The sequence below is a fragment of the Sorex fumeus genome, unplaced genomic scaffold (assembly GCF_029834395.1).
Source record: "Sorex fumeus unplaced genomic scaffold, SorFum_2.1 ptg000098l, whole genome shotgun sequence".
Classification (NCBI taxonomy): Eukaryota; Metazoa; Chordata; class Mammalia; order Eulipotyphla; family Soricidae; genus Sorex; species Sorex fumeus.
Genome location: NW_026606155.1, coordinates 28045901 through 28064231, shown reverse-complemented (window position 1 = coordinate 28064231; position 18331 = coordinate 28045901). Strand labels below are relative to the sequence as shown.

Sequence of the window (18331 nt, the reverse complement as noted above, 5' to 3'; positions counted from 1 at the left end):
CCAGGTATGGCCCAAAGACCAAGTAAAAAGAAAAGAAAAAGAGAAGGAGAAGAAGAAATCGAAATTGAGAACTTTTCTTTTAACTACAACAGAGTTAGAATCATTTAATAGATAAAACGGGAGGGGGGGCGCAAACATAAAAGCTTGGGTAAATGAAATGAAGAAAGCTATAGGTTCTGAGGCCAGAGAGATAACACAGCAAGAAGGGCGCTTGGCTTGCATGCAGCTGAGCCTGGTTCAATCCTCAGCATCCCATATGCTTCCAGGAGTGAACCCTGAGTTTAGAGCCAGCAGGAACCCCTGAGCACCATCAGGTGTTGTATAATAATAATAATAATGATAATGATAATTTGGATGAGAAAGCTATGAGTTCTGGGGAGAGTTCCAGGGCAATGCTGTATGTGGGGAGGAGCCAATTATCACCAGAAGAAAGTGTAACTCTAATATGCTTGGATCTGAGTTTTCTTAGGAAGTGGAATTTGGAGATTGAATGTGGAACATGGGTTTTTGTGTGACAAGAACTTTGGAGGGGAGAGGCACGGTGGCCAGTAGCACAGTACATTCTGAGTCCTATCCTTCAGAGTTGACATCCTGGTCCTGCCTCTGAATGATGTGACTTTAGGAGAGTTACTGAACCCCTCTGTGCAGCTTCCTAATCTGTATAATAGGGATAATAGTACCTGCCTCCTAGGATTAGTACAAAGATTCAATAAGTTTGTAATATAAAGGAGCAAAACAGAGCCAGATACATAGCAAGTGTCCTTTTTCAGTTCTGCTGCTGCTGCTGTAGCTGGCTGAATGCCCATGACACTGCAGTCAGATAGGGGACTCTAGGCTGGTCTTTGGCCAGTCTCTCTGTAGATAGACCCCAAGTAGGATGCCATAGAATCTTTTTTGGTCGGGGGTCGGGGGGGGGGGGGCTTGCCACATCCGGTGGTGCTCAGGACTCACTCCTGGCTCTGTGCTCAAGGACTCCTGGCATGGCTCAGAGGACCATATGGGATGCTGGAGATTAAACCCAGATTGCCTTTGTACAAGGCAAATGCCTTATCTGCTGTACTATCTATCCAGCTCCAGGCTGCCATAGAATTTGTGTTCTAAATCAGGATACTTTGCCGAGAGAAAGGAGACCCTTTTATTATTTATGTTTCTGGGTTGACAAGCAAATACCAGACTGTCTGACAAACTGGTCCTCAGTGGTATCTTTGTCTAGAAAAAGCTCACCAGAAGCTTATATATGTCCGCCACTCAGTAAGGACAGGAGCTTCTGTCGGGGCTTCTGATGTCTTTTCGCCGCAGCCCTGAGTAGAAACTTGTGGTCCTCTTTTGACTGGTGAGGAAATGAGACAGAGAGAGGCTCTGGGACTTATCCACAGCAGCCTCACGTTGGAGCCAGCCAGGTACCCAAACCTTGCCTCTTGCCCACACCGGTCTTCCCAGTGCGTGCCAAGCAGTGGCAAGAATATGAATCCCTTTTTTTTTAAAAAAAAATTTTTTTTTTTTTTGCTTTTTGGGTCACACCCAGTGATGCACAGGGGTTACTCCTGGCTCTGCACTCAGAAATTACTCCTGATGGTGCTCAGGGAACCATATGGGATGCTGGGAATTGAACTCGGGTCGGCCACGTGCAAGGCAAACACCCTAACCGCTGTGTTATTGTTCCAGCCCCTGAACCCCTTTTCAAAGGCAGTTGAGAGCCAGCCTGGTCCTGCTCTTGGCTCAGGCACTGCCCAGGACAGGTTGTGTGGGAACACCAGAGAGTGCCCATGACCCCGCCCCCCACGTCCACTGGAGCTGATACTTCACAGCAGCACTGAGGGTATCAAGGAGCTGCGGACATGAACATTAAATGCCAAGCTGGTGCCAAGTGCATTTCATCAGGTTGCTGCAGCCAGTTCTGGGGCCTCTCAGAGGCTTATGGACGAGTGGCAGCTGGTGAAAGTGGATCCCCCGCCTGACAGCCGCCTGAACTTGACACCTCTGTGGCTGGCGTCACACCAGACCCACAGACGGAAGGACAGCTGAGGGCAATGGTCTGAGGGAACCCTCTTGAAAAAGAAACAGAACCCAAAGAAGGGGGTCATCCACCATAGCTTCAGCTTTTCAGAGCTCTGGGAGTCGCCCTTTTGTTTTGTTTGGGGGTCACACGTGGCAGTGCTCAGGGGTTACTCCTAGCTCTGCACTTTGGAATTACTCCTGGCAGCGCTCAGGGGACTGTATGGGATGCTGGGAATTGAACCTGGGTCGACCATGTGCAGAGTATGCCCTACCCTCTGTTCTATTCCTCTGACCCACATGTGGCCCTTTCATCACGTAAGAAGATGAGCTTGACACAGGGAATAGTGGTGGTGGTGAATTTGAAAGACGAATTTGAAAACGCTAAAAAGGACAAGGCAGCCTCTGCACACCTGAAAGGACTCCGGCAGCCATGGGGAAAATGTGTTTTCATAAAACCAGAAGGAAACATGAGGATAAGAATGTTCTCTTCAAACCAGTCTGTCAGGGTGTTGATCATTATTAGGACACAGCGATAGTGACGTGATCATTATCTTCTTCTCTGTGAAAAACATTCCAGATGTTCACATGTTTTCCACGTCCAGAAATTAGACAAGAAAGAATACTTCCTGTTGATGGTCGTAGAGTGTTTCTCCAAATGCCTATGTTTCTCCAAAGCTGTATCAGCTTCTTTGAGGCACGCTAAAATATTGTGCTTCAAAGTTAAAGGAGTTAAAAACAAACAAAGAATATGCTAACATAAACAAACAAACGCTTTGAGTCTGGAGGTGTCTTGCTAGAGTGTTAGGAACTGCAGGAAGGGTTGGTAGCAATGAGGATTGCTACCATCTTTTTTAGAGACGGCACGCCTAAAAGGAATGTATGCTATTAAAATTTTGATAGAAAAAGTGCTCACCTTGGGGCCAGAGAGATAATATACAGATAGGGTGTTTGCCTTGCACACAGTTGACTTGGCTTTGATTCCCAGCACCTTGTATGATCCTCTGAGCCCTGCCAAGAGTGATCCCTGAGTGCAGAAACAGAGTAAGCTTCAAGCAAAGCCCAGCATGGACAACCTCAAAAAAGAAAAAAAGTGCTCATCATGTTTTCAAACAGTGATTTGTAGCACTATCTAGTGTCATTGGTCACTCAACCTAAAATGGAAAAAAAACCCTGGAACTCATACATCCTATTCCTCATTCTGCCTTGGTTTCTCCATCTATAAGACAGGAATACAAATTTTCCCAGCAGATGATATTGGAAAACATTAGACAGTCATTGTAGAAGGTTGCAAAGATAAATAATCAACTATGGAAATACCATGTCTTTGGGGCCAGAGACTAGTACTTGCCTTGCACACAACTGATGCTGGTTGGATCCCTGCATTTGGTCTCCTAAGCAATGCCAGGAGTGATCCCTGAGTGCAGAGCCAGGAGTATGCCTTGAGCCCTGCCCAAAAACCAAATAAATACAATAAGTGTTTAAAAAATAAATACTATGTCTTCTGCGCTATAAAGCTGGCCCTCAGAGGCCCAGCTGAAGACTTAAGTTGGAAACTTTTCAGAAATCCAGTCTTCCTGGTCAATACTTTATTTCTTTTTAAAAACTTAAATGCACCCTGCATTACATTATTCAGAGTTGTTACCGATATGGACAAAAACTGGATAGCTGAAGGGAATTTATTAGAAAGCCCGTGGGACCACTCCCACAATTGAAGGAACTTCCTGGCAGTCTTCCCCCCCTTCCCTTTTTTTTTTTTTTTGGCTTTTTTGGTCACACCCAGTGATGCTCAGGGGTTACTCTTGGCGGCGCTTGGGGGACCATCTGGGATGCTAGGGACCGAGCCCGGGTCGACTGTGTGCAAGGCAAACACCCTACCTGCTGTACCATCGCTCAGGCCCCTTCCAGGCAGTCTTGACCTGGAAGTGTGTGCACCTTCTCCAGGGTATCCCGTGTCTCCTGCTCAGCTCTAGAGCCCAGAATTCCGTCTCTTGGAGACAGAATCTGATTGGCCCAGCAAGGTCTGAGACCAGAAGGGGATGAGTCTGGACTAACGTGGCCACTGGGGACCGAAACTGTGTGTCGATCTCTCGCCCCCACCACTGAATAGAGCTGTCTGCAGCCACCTCTGCAGCCAGACTGCCAGTTTATATAGATTCTTACCTCTCTGACTGCAAAACAACCGTTTGAAGGTCAAGGGATGCCTATGGGGAGACAGACCCAAGGACTGACTTGAGAAAGCCCAGCTGACTGGAATAAATAATGCCCCTGAATCTGGCTAGAACCAATTCAGGCTCTCAGATTTGTTTTGGGAGAAGCCATGATGAGTGTTAAGCCCAGGAGAGAAAGGACCATACAAGAAATGAGCAGATAAATACCTGTCAAAATACCTGTCAAATACCTATCTGCTGGGAGCCCAGAGAGTATTTTTGTCCCGTGGGTTTTTAGTCTCTGGGGTCGGCCCTGGTGGTACCCAGGGAACCAGTCAGTGCCATGCACAGCCCGCGCTCAGCCCCTTGAGGTAACTCCCCAGGGCTATACATCTCGAGTTTGACTTGGGTTCCTTGGATCCTTTCACAGGCAACGTACAGAAAATGTTAGTGGCCACCCTAAGAAAGAAGGTGCCCCACGCCCTCAAACATGAACCCTTTTTTTTTCTTTTTTGGCCACACCCGGCATTGCACAGGGGTTACTCCTGGTGGGACTTGGTGGGGACCATATGGGATGTTGGGAATCCAACCAGGTCGGTCACATGCAAGACAAACACCCTACCTGCTTTGCTATCTCTCCAGCCCCTAAACATGAACCCTTTTGAGGTGATCTCCTTTCCCTTCAGGCACCGTTCTGGGGGCACCTCCTCCTCCACCTAGTAGTAGGGAGGGAAAGCAGAGCTTAAACTAGAAGTTGAGAGATTGGGAATGAGAGGAGAAATTTCTTCCTGGTGAGTGGCCAGTCAGAGTCCAAAGGGGAAAGACCCATAGGGGGAGATTGAGTAACCAGAGAAAAGGCCTACGTGCAAGGGTGTGGATGGTGAGGGCTGGGCTGCAGTCTGGAGTGCAAGACCTGTCCAACCTCAAGGAGAATCAGGCCAGGGACATGAGGCCTCTAGCATTAGGATGACTATGTACCTGGAGCCAGGCAAGGCAGTAGGAAGTGACTGACGCCAGCTATGCTGGGGCTCGTGCCCTTGACAAGAGAGCTAGGTGTGTGCCGGCCCGGCTTCTACCCATCCTTCTCATGATGGTGTGGGCTTGTGCAGTACTTGGCTGAACCCTGGTGAGGGCCACATGGAGAGCCGAGCTTGGACGCTCTGTCTCCTCACCAAGCCGGGAGCTCTTGAAGCAACAGGGACATGGTGGAGAGTGGTAGCCTCTAGACCTCGTGCCTACTGAGCCTCAGGTGCAAGAACTTTGGTTCCTTTGCTTGGGCCATTTGGCCTCAGAATCCAGAATTGCTGATCCCCCTCAGATCTGAGTGACACGCCTCTCTCTACTGATGGCAAGATAGGAGTTTGGAAATATAGTACTGAAGCAATAGTATAGTGGGAAGAGCGTTTGCCTTGCACGTGGCCAACCCGTGTTCAATCCCCAGTATCCCAGAGGGTTCCATAAGTGCCAGAATTAGACTCTGAGCACCACTGGCTCTCCCCACACACTGAAAATAGTATGTATTGGAGCCAGAACAATTATATAGCAGGTATATAGTTTGCTTTGCATGTGGCTGACTCAGGTTTAACCCCCAGCATCCCACATGGTCCCCCAAGCAACACCAGGAATGATTCCTGCGCACAGAGCCATGAGTAGCTCCTGAACACTGCCAGGTGTGGTCCCCAAACCAAACCAAAACTCAAAAAACGTATGTCTCCTTCAGAGTAAAGAAATTAAATATGGGGATACCTGTGATACCATTACAGTAGAGATATCCTGGAGAGGGGGTAAGGAAGGATTGGTTGCTGGCCAGCCGTGTCTTTCAGGATGGGAAGGAACATTCTCTAGGAACAATTTCTCACTGAGACTGTGATAGACACTCATGTGGGCATTTGTCCCATACCAGGCACAGGGCACAGTGGCATGGCACAGCCTACAGCCCAGTGCTGAGAAAAGAGTGGCCTCAAGGAGAGGAGACTGAGGCCGGACCAGGGGAGGAGGTGCCCCAGAAAGAATAGCAGGGGTCGCTGCCCCTCTCTGGAACCAAGCTCTTATCTCAGCAGAGGGAACATTACTCTGGGCTCCTCCCAGCCCATAATTCAGAATAAGGGGGCCAAGAGTTGCCATGCAAATCTTGATTACCCTCTGAGCGACTTGAGTTGGGCAGTATAAGCCCAACCTTTGGGCAGTGTCTGCCCAATCCACCATGTTGTCCTCCCCCTCCATCCTACCCTTGGTTTTGGGGCCACAGGTGGCAGTGCTCAAGGCTTCCCCCTGGCTCTGTGTTCAGGGATCACCCAGGTGGTGCTTGGGGAACCATAACGTGGTGCTGGGCATTGAGCCCAGGTTGACTGTGTGTAAGGCCAGCACCCCTATCCACTTTACTATCTCTCCTGTCATGTTCACAGTATGGATACTACATTGGTCTCTCCTCTTCCCCTCTGAGCAGATGCAGGAGCTGGAACAAAGGCTGCTGGAAGCAGAGCAGAGAGCTGAGAATGCAGAGACCCAGGTAATTGGGGGTTGGGGGAGAGGCCTGGAGGGAGTGTGCAGGGACAGGAGAAGGGGAGTAGCCACTAGCCTTTCCTGTAGACACACTCATCACATTGATGAGCTCCTTGCAGAGACGAGAAGAATCTGCAGTCATACCATAGTCCTCTGAGTCTGCTGTGGGTATGAAGGGGAGTGGCTGAGGGTTGGGGCCCTGAGTGGGTGAGTGGATTAGTCCTCACAGGCTGTGTTGTGCTAAGAAACGACACCTGTATAGTAAGAAACGACACCTGACATCTCAGTGGTTGATCATTCTTTGTTTTCACTGAGGTAGTCTGATGCACACATGATTAGGGACCCTGGCAGCTGCCCCTCTCTAGTGGAACCATCTGGAACATCAGCCTCTGTGCTGTGACAGGGAAGAGCTTGTGTGCCTCTTACGTGCCTTAGCCCAGAACTCTCATTCAACTTCACTGGCTGAAGTGAATCCAGGGCCTTCTAGCTGCAAGAAGACTGGGTACTAGGGGGCTGCTCATGGTCATTCAGAGAGCAGTGGAGGTCACTGCCATGAGGAGGCTGGAACAGTTCCTCTCCAAGACTGTCCCAGCTCACCCCTGCAGGGGCCCCCCAGTGTGGGATAGCCCAATGCCTGGTTCTGCCTTCCTTGTCACTTCCTCCTCTGCCCCAAGTGAAAGCCTTAAGAAGTAGTCTGGTCACTGAACTTGGGCCGTCACCATGGTAAAGCCAGTAAGGTGCTTGCTTGGCTCACAGCCAATCCGGGTCCCCGGCATCCCATATGGTCCCCCGAGCACCACCAGGAGCAATTCCTGAGTGAAGAGTCAGGAATAACCCCTGAGCACTGCCACCTGTGGCCCAAAAAACAAAAAATCAAAAATGAACAAAAAGAAGTGTGGGCACTGAATTAACTGACTGCCCCAGATTAGGGCTTTGCTGGGAGTCACAGACCTGAGCATTGGGGAGCGTCTATATCCGTATCACACACATGTTTTGTGACTCGGCCTCCTGAGCTGATGGGTATTTTTCAGATGGGTGAGATGGAGGAGAAGGCGAAACTGTTAAACCTGAAGAACGTGGACTCAGCAGGCAGCCTGCACCGGAAGTACCAGGACTTGCTTAAAGCCCTGCAAGGCAAAGATGAGCTCATCCGCCAGCTGCAGGCACAGCTGGAGAAGCAGGTAGGGTCCAAACTCTTAAGTGGGCTGCCAATGCCCGCTCAGCTGCAACTCCAGTTGTCACCAACTTCGGGCATGGTGCCACTCTACTAGAAACTTGCCAGCATGTGCAGACACTCCATCCTCCGGAGGCTGTCCACATGTCTCCATGTGACGTTCTTGCTAGGTTTTTCCTCTCACTGTACCACTTGAGTCTCACACGGGTACCACAGGAGCCAAGTCAAGTAGACAGTAGGGAAGGGGCCTTGAAGATGGAGCAGTCTGGTTTTGAACCCCATCTCTAGCAGCTACTGCTGTGCCTGTGGGCATAATTTCAGCCCAGATCCTTTTTTTTTTAATTCTACAGAAAATTTATTTCTTTTATATAAAACAAATTGGCACAAGCTTTTAATTGATTTCATTACAATTGTGTCTATTTGCTTACAGAATTGAAAATTATAGAATCTTGGACTTTCAATAAATATTAATTGAGATTTTTTATACCTACTCATGTATAGACAATAAAAACTTACTATTCGTAAAGCTATCATTATCAAGTAGCACTTTATTGTCAATTTGTTTTAGACCACATATAGCTAGGAAAAAGATAAGACTCTGAGGATAGAATAGTTTATTAATATATTGTTAGTAAATGCTGATGACCAAATAGAGAATGAATTACCTGTTGCAAACAGAATAGATCACTGTTACAAATGGAATGGATTTATGATAAATACAGAAAGCGATCTACTTAATTAGTGTTCAGTCCAGATTATTACTCTATAAAAGCACCTGTAAGGGCCAGAGCAATAGTACAGCAGGTAGGGTGCTTGCTTTACACATGGCCGACGCAAGTTCTATCCCTGGCATCCCATAGGGTCCCCTGAGCCCACCAGGAGTGATCTCTGATTGCCGAGCCCATAGTAACCCCAGAGCACCACTGGGTGTGGCCCAAAATAACAAACCAAAAAGAAAAAAGTTTGTAAGATTCCATCTCAGCGGACTGTGGGTTATGATTAGCAACTCAGTTAATCTGTGCTTAGAGTCAGACTTGGGTCTGTGTGAGTGAAGGAGAGCTTTTCCTTCTCTGTCCTCTCCTTCTTCCCTGAATGTCTTTGCACACGCATGTGGTATGTCCCACACATCTGTCACATCAGAGCAGCATGAAACGGAACAGTGTGCTGGTTGGCCAAAGTTTCCACAGTGAACTTGCACAGACCAAAGTCGTCCCTTCCTCTGAACAGCTGGGCACCACTCCTGAACCCCCGAGAGCCCAGATGAGGCCACGGCCTGTCCTTGCAGCTGTGTTCGCTCCTTTGCTGAGGGGGCTCTTGGAACACTTGTCCCCACCCTGCTCCTCAATTTTCTCTGCATAGTCTCTTCCGCCTCTCACTAACTTTATCCCGTCTCTGTCCCTTCCCTCTGCTACTGGCCTTACATACCCACTATTTCCTTGTTGCCAGAGCTCTGTTATTCCCAACAGATGCCTCCCAGTGTGGTCGAAGGTCCTGAGTTTCCTATGGCACTTTCTCCGTGGAGGCCCACAATGCCCTCGGTAGTGTCTTTAATATTCTCACGGGCAAACTGGGCATCACTTCAGCATTCTCTGACCTTTCCCTGGTAGGGTGTGTCCTGGTTTGTTGTGGGACACCGAGTGCTGCCTCAAAGTGGTGATAATCTAGAAGTTTTGACTGAGAGACTCTCTGCTAAACTTCCTATTGATTTTTAGAGATATCTTCTCTCTCTTGCATGGTTAAAAATGCAACTGTTCTGGGGAATTGATGTGCAAAATGTTTTTTTGTTAAACTTTGGTCAGAAAAACATTGCAGTACTAATTGGAATTAATTATATGACTGTCATTATAAATGACAATAATTGTCATTATATTATTAAAAGGACATTAGTAATCACATATACCAAAACATTGCGGATATTGTCAGTACACAAAGGTCCAAATGGGAAAAACATGTTTTTCTAAGTCAGTGGAGCTGGGGTTAGTCCCAACTCTGCCCTTTTTTAAAGGAGATGCTGCAGACCCAGAGGATTATATTTCTAGTCCAGTGTCTCCTAGCAGGTAAGTTTCAAAGACAGGTTTAAAGGTTTGCTGCTGCTCTTCTTTGAATACAAATATTGCTTTTGAAGGATGACTGCTAAAAGCCATGTTTCACTGAAGGCATGAGGAAAACTTTATCCTTCATCCCATCTGGGGTGAAGATTCAGAAATTAGGTCTATACTTCTAGTCTTCACAGACAAGATAGAAGAATAATGGTAGAATAAAATCTGTGTATTGTGAAAAGGGTATGCAAAAGCTCCTAGTCTCATCATTTAACCTGGACGATATTGTTTGATATAACCTGTTAACAGAAAATCATCTCCATATTTATTTTAAAAGCCAGTAGTGCTTTTTCCATCTTTAAAAGAATCCCCTTGCCTCTCCCATACTGTTGTTGATGTTCTTGTAGTGACTGGGACTTGCATTCATTCCAGACTGTGTTACTCACACATTTTTGCTCTATTTGTTTAGAGGCCTTGCACCTTGAAGGGCTTTTTCTCCATGACTTATGAGAAGTAAAGTTCTCATAAGAAGTAAAGTTCTATCTGATGTTTCAGTCTAGATTTCACTTCATAAAAAGGCCAAGATACATCTTACAGAGAGCATCTGCAAAGAAAGCACTAGGTCTAACATAGCTGCCTTCATTCAAGTGTACAGAAATCTTACTGAGAATTCTTCCTAGTTCTATGCATATCAGTGCAGTCTTCAGAGCTCTATTTCAGCAAAATCCTGGATCTCCATACATCCTTTAAATCGCTAGTGGTGATGACAAAGACTCTCTCCCCAAATTCCCAAGCATTTAAAAATAGTAAAATGCTAGTCAAGGAGGGTTCTCTGCCTGTATACTTTCTGCTTGTTTGTAGGACACATTATTTTTCCAACTGTGGAACATAAAAATGGAAGCTTAAGGGGATCTGGGCTTTGGCCTGAACTCAAGTAGTAGAGCACTTGCTTTGCATGTGTAAGGTCCTGAGTTCGAGCCCCATCTCTTTGTGCCCTCCTCCCCTCAACACCTCCAAGCAGAACTTCCTCAATAGCACAAAGATAAACAAAAACTTAAATAGTGAATGGCAAAAAGATCCATTCCCTTTATTTATATCCTGATTTTTTAAAAACTTTCTTGATTTAAGAAAGTTTGAGTTAATTAAAGCAATGCTTAAAGCAAAAAAGACTAAATACAAATTTTAAATATCAAATTGTAAAGTCTAGCTTCTGGCAAGCAAAGAGCTGTACATGAAATTCAAACATATAGTTTCACAAGTTTGAAGAGCTCATTTAAAGCATGGAAGTCTTTGAAAAAATCTTCTAGAGTGTCAGCATGTGTGGTCTTCTAAAAAAAAAAGCAGGTTAAATGTGCTGTGTTGTGGTAAACACATCCATCCATAGGTATTTCTCCATCGTCAGACATTTTTCTAATGTTGTTGAACATCTTTGTGAAAATTCCTCTGGGGTGAGACAGTGTGGAAATTTTCATTGCATTTCTATTTTTTTTCTTTCAGTTCCTGTTCCTTAAGTATATTGCTGCACCTCCCACCCCCACCACCCCTCATATATCACACTCTTTATGGAAGTTGATATGGAAGAAGTTGATTTTCAAGTGGATAGCTATTCACTGCATTGAAAGATGGATTTCAGAGTAGTCTCAGAATTAGGTGTTTGGTCGAAAGGGTTTCAAAACCTCTAGACGCTAGTGGGGGGTACATAATAAGGTCGTAACCCCCCTCTTGCCCACTACATCTGTCCCCAGTGTGATAAAAGAAGCCTCTCTCTCCCCTTCCCCATCAGTCTGGATGTGCCTTTATGTGTAGAGCTTGCTCTCTGCGTACCCCCATCCTCTTACTGTTGGTGGAGGATTCTCCTTGGTGCACCATATTTAACAGTCAGGGCTATCCCCTGCTATCCCCTCCCCATCTTATTCCTCCTGTTTCCAGGACCTCATCATTGTGGAGTACAGTAATAAATACGTTAGGGAGTAGGTGGAAAGCGGAGCTGTACATGATACAGTGAAGTGACAGGGTCCCCCACAGGTGAGGGTCCAGCTTTGTCCAGTGGATGAGAGGGCATATATGGTTTTCACTGTACAGTATTTCAAAAGCAATGACAAAGATCCAAGTGATGGGCAAAATAAATAGTACAGCAGGTAAGGCAATTATCCAGCTCCATTATGAGTGATCTCTGAGCATAAAGGCAAGAGTGAGTCCAAGCACAGCCAGAGGTGACCCAAAATCAGCACCAAAAATGGTCTTAATACAGCTCATGGTAGATCTCTGTCAACTCAGTGTTCTTTCAGGTCACAATGAGCCCTGGGTTATTTGGGCACTGGAAGGAAATAAACAGTTATATGGGAGGAATACACACCTCACTTTTCTCTCTTCTCTTTCCCTTGGATTGCTTTAAAGGAAATATTGTGATTAAGTGCAATTTGGCTTTGCTTATTTATTTAATGTACTGGAAACACATGGTTAAAACAAAAGTAAAAAGCTTAGAGGTTATAAAATAACCAGTAACATTTATTTCCCCAATCCCCAATCTTTTACTTCCCACTTCTCATTTTGAATGTTTCTTATGTATGGAAGTACACCTTTCCATTTTCATTTTGTTTATTTAGCCAACCTTTTATTGGTGGACCTTAGGTTACTTCTAGTTCCGAGTATTTTGCTTTCTGTTGCTTTATCAGGTAATGTTGCAACAAACCATGCTAAGCAACTAGGTCAAAGGTGTATACATTTAAAATAGTGACAGGGGCCAAGAATGTATCTAAACCACAGATTATATGGCCCTGCGTTCAATCTCTGGTACCGCAAAAAAAATAAATAAGATGTTGACAGGTATGATGAAATTTCTGTCTAAAAAAAAAAAAACCTTGCCATGACAGGGCCAAGATGGCTAAATCAGGAAACTTGTGTTTATCTCCTCCCGCAATCAACAACTTAATGCCAAAATTTAGATTGATATATCCAGACACAGACCTTGGAGCCCTGAGGGGCAAAGCTTCTCCAGTGGGGACAAAGAGACAGAAAGACTCTTGCCAAGAAAGCAACCCCACCGTGGAGCAACCAGTTACAATCTGAGAGAGATCTATGAGAATGGAACTTTCCCCTGGAGAGCAGGGTGGGGGCACTGAATACCGAGCCGCACAATTCTGCAGCCCTCTACTTCGAGCACTGGAATGAGAAGCAAGAGAATCGTGCAGTATAAGCAAGTGTGGGTGTCATTGGCAGGCTCATCTTGGTGACCTGTCTCCTGCACAGCTGAGGGCAGAGCTCATGGGGCCATTTTGGATCTTATTCTCCATAGCAACAGACCCAAAAGGCAAATTCCTGAGAGCTCCACCCACCCCTAGCAAATAGCTCTGCTAGCTAGGGGCTGGGAGATAGTATCAAGATCCTTCACTTCTAGCAAGCAAACAGACTCCTCTTTAACCTGTCCTTGCCTGGGTTCCCTGGATACCACCCAGATCTGCATGCTCGAGTGACAGCAGGAACTGGTGATCTTGATGGTCTCATGCTTGAACTCAGGGACACAGCAGGTCTTTGGGACAGTGAATCCCCATAATTGCCCCAGGCCTGGTGCTCTGGTCAGTGTTAGGTACTGCAGACCACAAACTCCCAGCCATTCCCCAGGCTCTTCTGAGCACCAGAACTAACGAAGAGATGGATCACTGATGATCGAGATAGCAGCTGGAAAGAACACCTAACCTGATGCAGGTTACCTGCGGATTTCAAAGCAACAGTTCAAATAATGCTTAATGATGCTGGTGGTAATGGGAACTGTGTAAAGAAACTTTAACGAAGACTCAGAAAGTATGAGAGAAGCTTGAGCAAAGTCCAAACAAACATCACAGAGTTAAAGAACATAGTAGCTAAACTTCACTGTAGCACTGTCATCCCGTGTTCATCGATTTACTTGAGCGGGTGCCAATTTAGTCAGTCCCAGCCCTGAGATTTTAGCAGCCTCTCCTTACTTGTCTTTCCCAACACTACCTACCGTACTAGAGGCTCTTTCAGGGTCAGGGGAATAAAACCTGTTATTGTTACTGTTTTTGACATATCGAGTTCGCAGCGGGTAGCTTTCCAGGCTCTGCCGTGCAGTAGCTAAACTTAAGTAGCAAAAATAGTCAAAAACTGAATATTTAATTTTTTTTTTTTGGTGGGGGCTGTGGGAAGGCACACCTGGCAGTGCTCAGAGATTACCCCTGGCAGAACTCGAGGGACAGTACGGGGTGCCAGGCATTGAATCTAGGTCAGCCACATGCAAGGCCATAGCCACTATACTATGTCACCGGAATTTGAAGATAAGTGAAAACCTCCAGAAAGACCACCAGGGGGATGGGGATATGCCTCAAGTGGTAGAACACATGTCTAGGCCCTGAGTGGCACCAGTACCACATGCCCTGTCCTACTTTGTCAGCACTACCTGATATAACCTTGTGGCTACCCCCATCCCCAGCACTACCAGGAATGGCCCTGAGCCTTCTCCTAAGCACTACCAGATGTGACCCTTATGGGGGGGGGGGGGGGGGAATGACAGAAAAGAAGAAAAAAAATTAAATGATGAAGATAACAAGCTCTATGAGACAGCATCTAGAAGTACAGCATTCACAATTGGGTCATAACTCATAGGACAGCATCGTGCCTGGCTTGTGCAGGGCCCTGGTTTCAATTTCTAGCACACATGTTGCCTCCTGAGTGTCCCAGGTGTAGCCCTCATGGCCACCAGCTCTGCTGTGGAGGCCCAAAAGAACAGAAAGAATAAAATTTGCATAATATTGGTTCCAAAATGAGATGAGAGATGAAAGAAGTAGAATTCTTACTTGAATGAAAAATAGCCGTGGGGCTGGAGAGATGATGGCACAGCGGGTAGGGCTTTGGGCTTGCACACAGCTGACCCGGGTTTGATTCCCAGCATCCCATACGGTTCCCTGAGCACCGCCAGGAGTAACTTCTGAGTGCAGAACCAGGAGTAATCCCTGTGTATCACCAGGTGTGACCCAAAAAGAAAAAAAAAAGAAAAGTAGCCGAGCACTTTCCTAACTTAAGAAAAGTGTTAAGACACACAGATCCAGGAAGATCAAAGAGTTTCAAATGAAATAAATCCAAACTAAGATACACTGTAGTAAAGTGGCAAAAATTAAAGATAAGAATCCTAAAAACAACAAGAAAAAAAAACAGAAACTCACATGTAAGGGAAACTCCATAAAACTATTAATAGATATCTCCACAGAAATTATACAGGTTAGGAGAGAGTGACATGATATGATTAAATTGTTGATTTTTTTTTAAGAGACCTCCAACCAAAAATACTCTACCTAGCTAGGCTGTCACATAGATTAAAGAAGAGAATTTTAAGGATGAATGTCAGTTAAAGGAAATTAATTTCACTTAACCAACTCTCTAAGAAATACTGAAGGGATTCTTAGAAAAGGAAAAGAAACCTCACACTTGTAAGCTGTATATATGGAACTTGTATACCCAAAAAACAGAAAATGTAGGAAACAAGGAGAATAATAATGGGAACTCTATTTTCAGGTTGGTTAAGTCTTGTTATCTCTGATGTTTAGAGAATTCTAAATTCCAGCAATTAAATTTTTTCAGCTTTAAAATTTAAATTGGTCTTAAGTATCAGGTCTTGCTTTTCTGTTGATATTTTATATCTATTCATTTGTTAATAGTATATTTTATATTCCATCACTGAATGTAATTATAATAGATATTTTCTGGGGTTTTGTTTGTTTCTCAGTTCAACAGTTGAATTAAATCAGAATTGACCTATATTGATTTTATTCTGAGGATCGGTTATGTTGTCCTAATTATTCATTTGTTGATGATTTTGGATTTTATCCCAGGTAGTTTATATGTTCTATTCTGAGTTTCTGTATTCTATTTTATTCCTCTGAAAAATACTGGTTTTTGTTTCTTTATTTGGATTTTAACTCAGTTAAAATCCGGATTTTTAACTCAGTTAAAATCTGGATTTTAACTCAGTTAATTTTACACTGCAAAGTGTATCTCTGGAATAGGGCTCAAATTTCTGTATTTTCAAAATCCCTGTTAAACTGTTTTATTCTAACTTGTGAATGTGTTATTCTGGTCAGTTTAAGAAATTCAGGCATAGTTTTTAGTGTCCCAGTGCCATGTGCAGGTTTTATTTATTTGTTTTATAAAATAGTTCACAATATTTGATTACATTTAATATTCGAATATCAATCCCATTACACCTTCCCACCACCACATTTCAGATGTTTCCATCCTGAATCCCAATCCCTGCCCCAAAGCAGAATTGAAATAATTTACTTTGTATTGTTTGTTACGACAAACAACTGAAAATGTTACAAAAAACTTTCCTTACAGTAAAGAGTGTAAAGATTGTTGTATTTCACACAGGGACCAGTAAGCCCTTCTATAAGAGATTAATAACATGTTGTTAAAGGTTAGCCTTATGTGCTTATAGATATAGATATAGATATATAGACATATATCTTAAAAAAAAAACATTTTCCTCTAAGAATGGTTGACTCTTTAAACCCCATCAAATGTGGAGCGGTACTCTTGGAGTATGGGTGGTGTAAGGTACAGTTGTGCGGCCACAAATGCTGCCGCTCAGTCCAGAAATAGGTTCACTCATGGGTGAGACTCAGCCTGAGGGCCTGAGCGTGTGGAGAGTGGCAGTGAACATGGAGGCAGTTGAGTTCTGGAGGTTTTTCGCTGCAGGGGCTGGATCCCCTGGGTCAGGGAGAAGTCTCCCCACCTGGCGCATGGTTATGGTGTGTGCCATGTTCTGCTCCCTTCAGGGAGAGAAGGACATGCGACTCTGGATTGTGGCTAACGATGAGATTATCCTGTGCCAGCCGGAGGTGGCTTCTGGGCGTGACTTGCTGAGTTGCCGTAAGCAGGGGGATACGGGTGCATGTGCAGGTTTCGAAAAGTTGAAAGCCATTGGTTTATATACAAAATTTGTCATGATCTTCTCTTGCTTCCTTACTCTATAATTACTAGAATGCCACCTTATCAAATTCCCAGCTGATCTGGTTGTCACGAAGTCTATTCCGACTTTCAGGAGTTTTCCTGGGGATGAGGGGTACACGCCCAATGGGGTTCAGGGGTTACTCCTGCCTCTGCACTCAGAAACTACTCCTGGGGATTAATTGGGCGACCATTGGGATGCCAGAAATTGAACCTGAGTTGGCTGTGTGCAATGCAAATACCCTACACATTATACTATTGCTCAGACACCACTCTCTTCTGATTTTCAGATACCAGGAAGATGTCTAGTTTTCCACTGGAGTTTTAGTCACTCTTTTTTTTTTTTTTACCTACCTCAGCAGTGCTCAGGGCTTATTCCTGGCTCTCTGTTCCTGGTGGGCCCAGGGGACATATGGGGTGCCAGGGATCGAGCCCAGGTTGGCAACGGGCCCCTGTATTATCACTCCAGTCCATCATTCAATGTCCTGAATATGCTCTTCCCTCAGGACAGAGACTGAAACCTGGAAAACCCACTAAGAACCACTTTCTCTGCTCAATTTTGACATCCTTCCAAAGTTTTCCTGCAGTTCTGGAAATCCAGTGACTTCAGATGTTACAGGTTTTGGTTTTGCTTATGTTTTCTACAGTTTGTAGTTGTTCTACCATAGTGCTGATGCATATGAACTTTCTTCGCCAGGCAAGTGGCACTCCCAAGACAGAAGTCCCCAGTAATAACGGATAAGGACTGTCACAATCTGATTTCTTGCACTCTTTCCTATCACATCTTGCTCATTCGCCTGTTTAATCAGAACTCTCATCAACCACATGGCCTTCCAGAAACTTTCAAAATATTCTCCTTTAGCATCTTTTTGCTTTTTTTTTCCTTTTTTGATGCCCCTGAGAGACTCCTCACTTTATGGTTGTTCATTTTTTACTATCATTTTATGCTTTAATAGTTGTATAAAAATATTAAAATAAAGGCAAAAAAAGAAAAATAACAACAACAACAACAAAAAAGATGGGCTGGAGTTTTAGTACAGTGGAGAGGGCATTTGCCTTGCTTGCAGGAATTACTCCTGGCAGTGCTACGGTATGCTGGGGATGGATTCCCAGGTCCACCACATGCAAGACAAGTGCCCTACCCACTGTACTATCTCTTCAACCCTAAGTAATTTTTCTTTTTCCTCTCCAATCTAGTATCTTGGTCTTCTCATCACTTTATGCCTCTTAACCCCATGACTGCTGAGATTAATTAAGATCTCCCCTCTTCCCCCTTCTTATAGAAACTGATAAGAGCTGAAGAAGCAAAAGTCATTCAAGAAAAAGCTGCGAAAATCAAAGAGTGGGTGACGCTGAAGTTAGCAGAGGTGAGTGGAAAGCCCCTCTTGGAAGCTGGGAAGGTGACTGGTTATGCTCCTTCCCTCTTGGTGCCTATCGGTGGAACCTCAACTTGTAACCTCCTAGGGTACAAGTATGGGGGACAAAGCTGATGTACTAATGCATATTTCACA

At 45.0% G+C, this 18331-nt stretch overlaps 1 protein-coding gene across 1 annotated transcript in view; it reads left to right on the top strand.

Moving 5' to 3' along the window:
• PLEKHH1 (pleckstrin homology, MyTH4 and FERM domain containing H1) overlaps nucleotides 1-18331 on the top strand; it is a 65953-nt gene that overhangs the window by 19589 nt on the left and 28033 nt on the right. The window contains exons 3-5 of the mRNA XM_056133484.1: nucleotides 6592-6654; nucleotides 7679-7828; nucleotides 18104-18187. Of these exons, the coding sequence (XP_055989459.1) occupies nucleotides 6592-6654; nucleotides 7679-7828; nucleotides 18104-18187 (297 nt within the window). The remainder of the gene's footprint in view (nucleotides 1-6591; nucleotides 6655-7678; nucleotides 7829-18103; nucleotides 18188-18331) is intronic.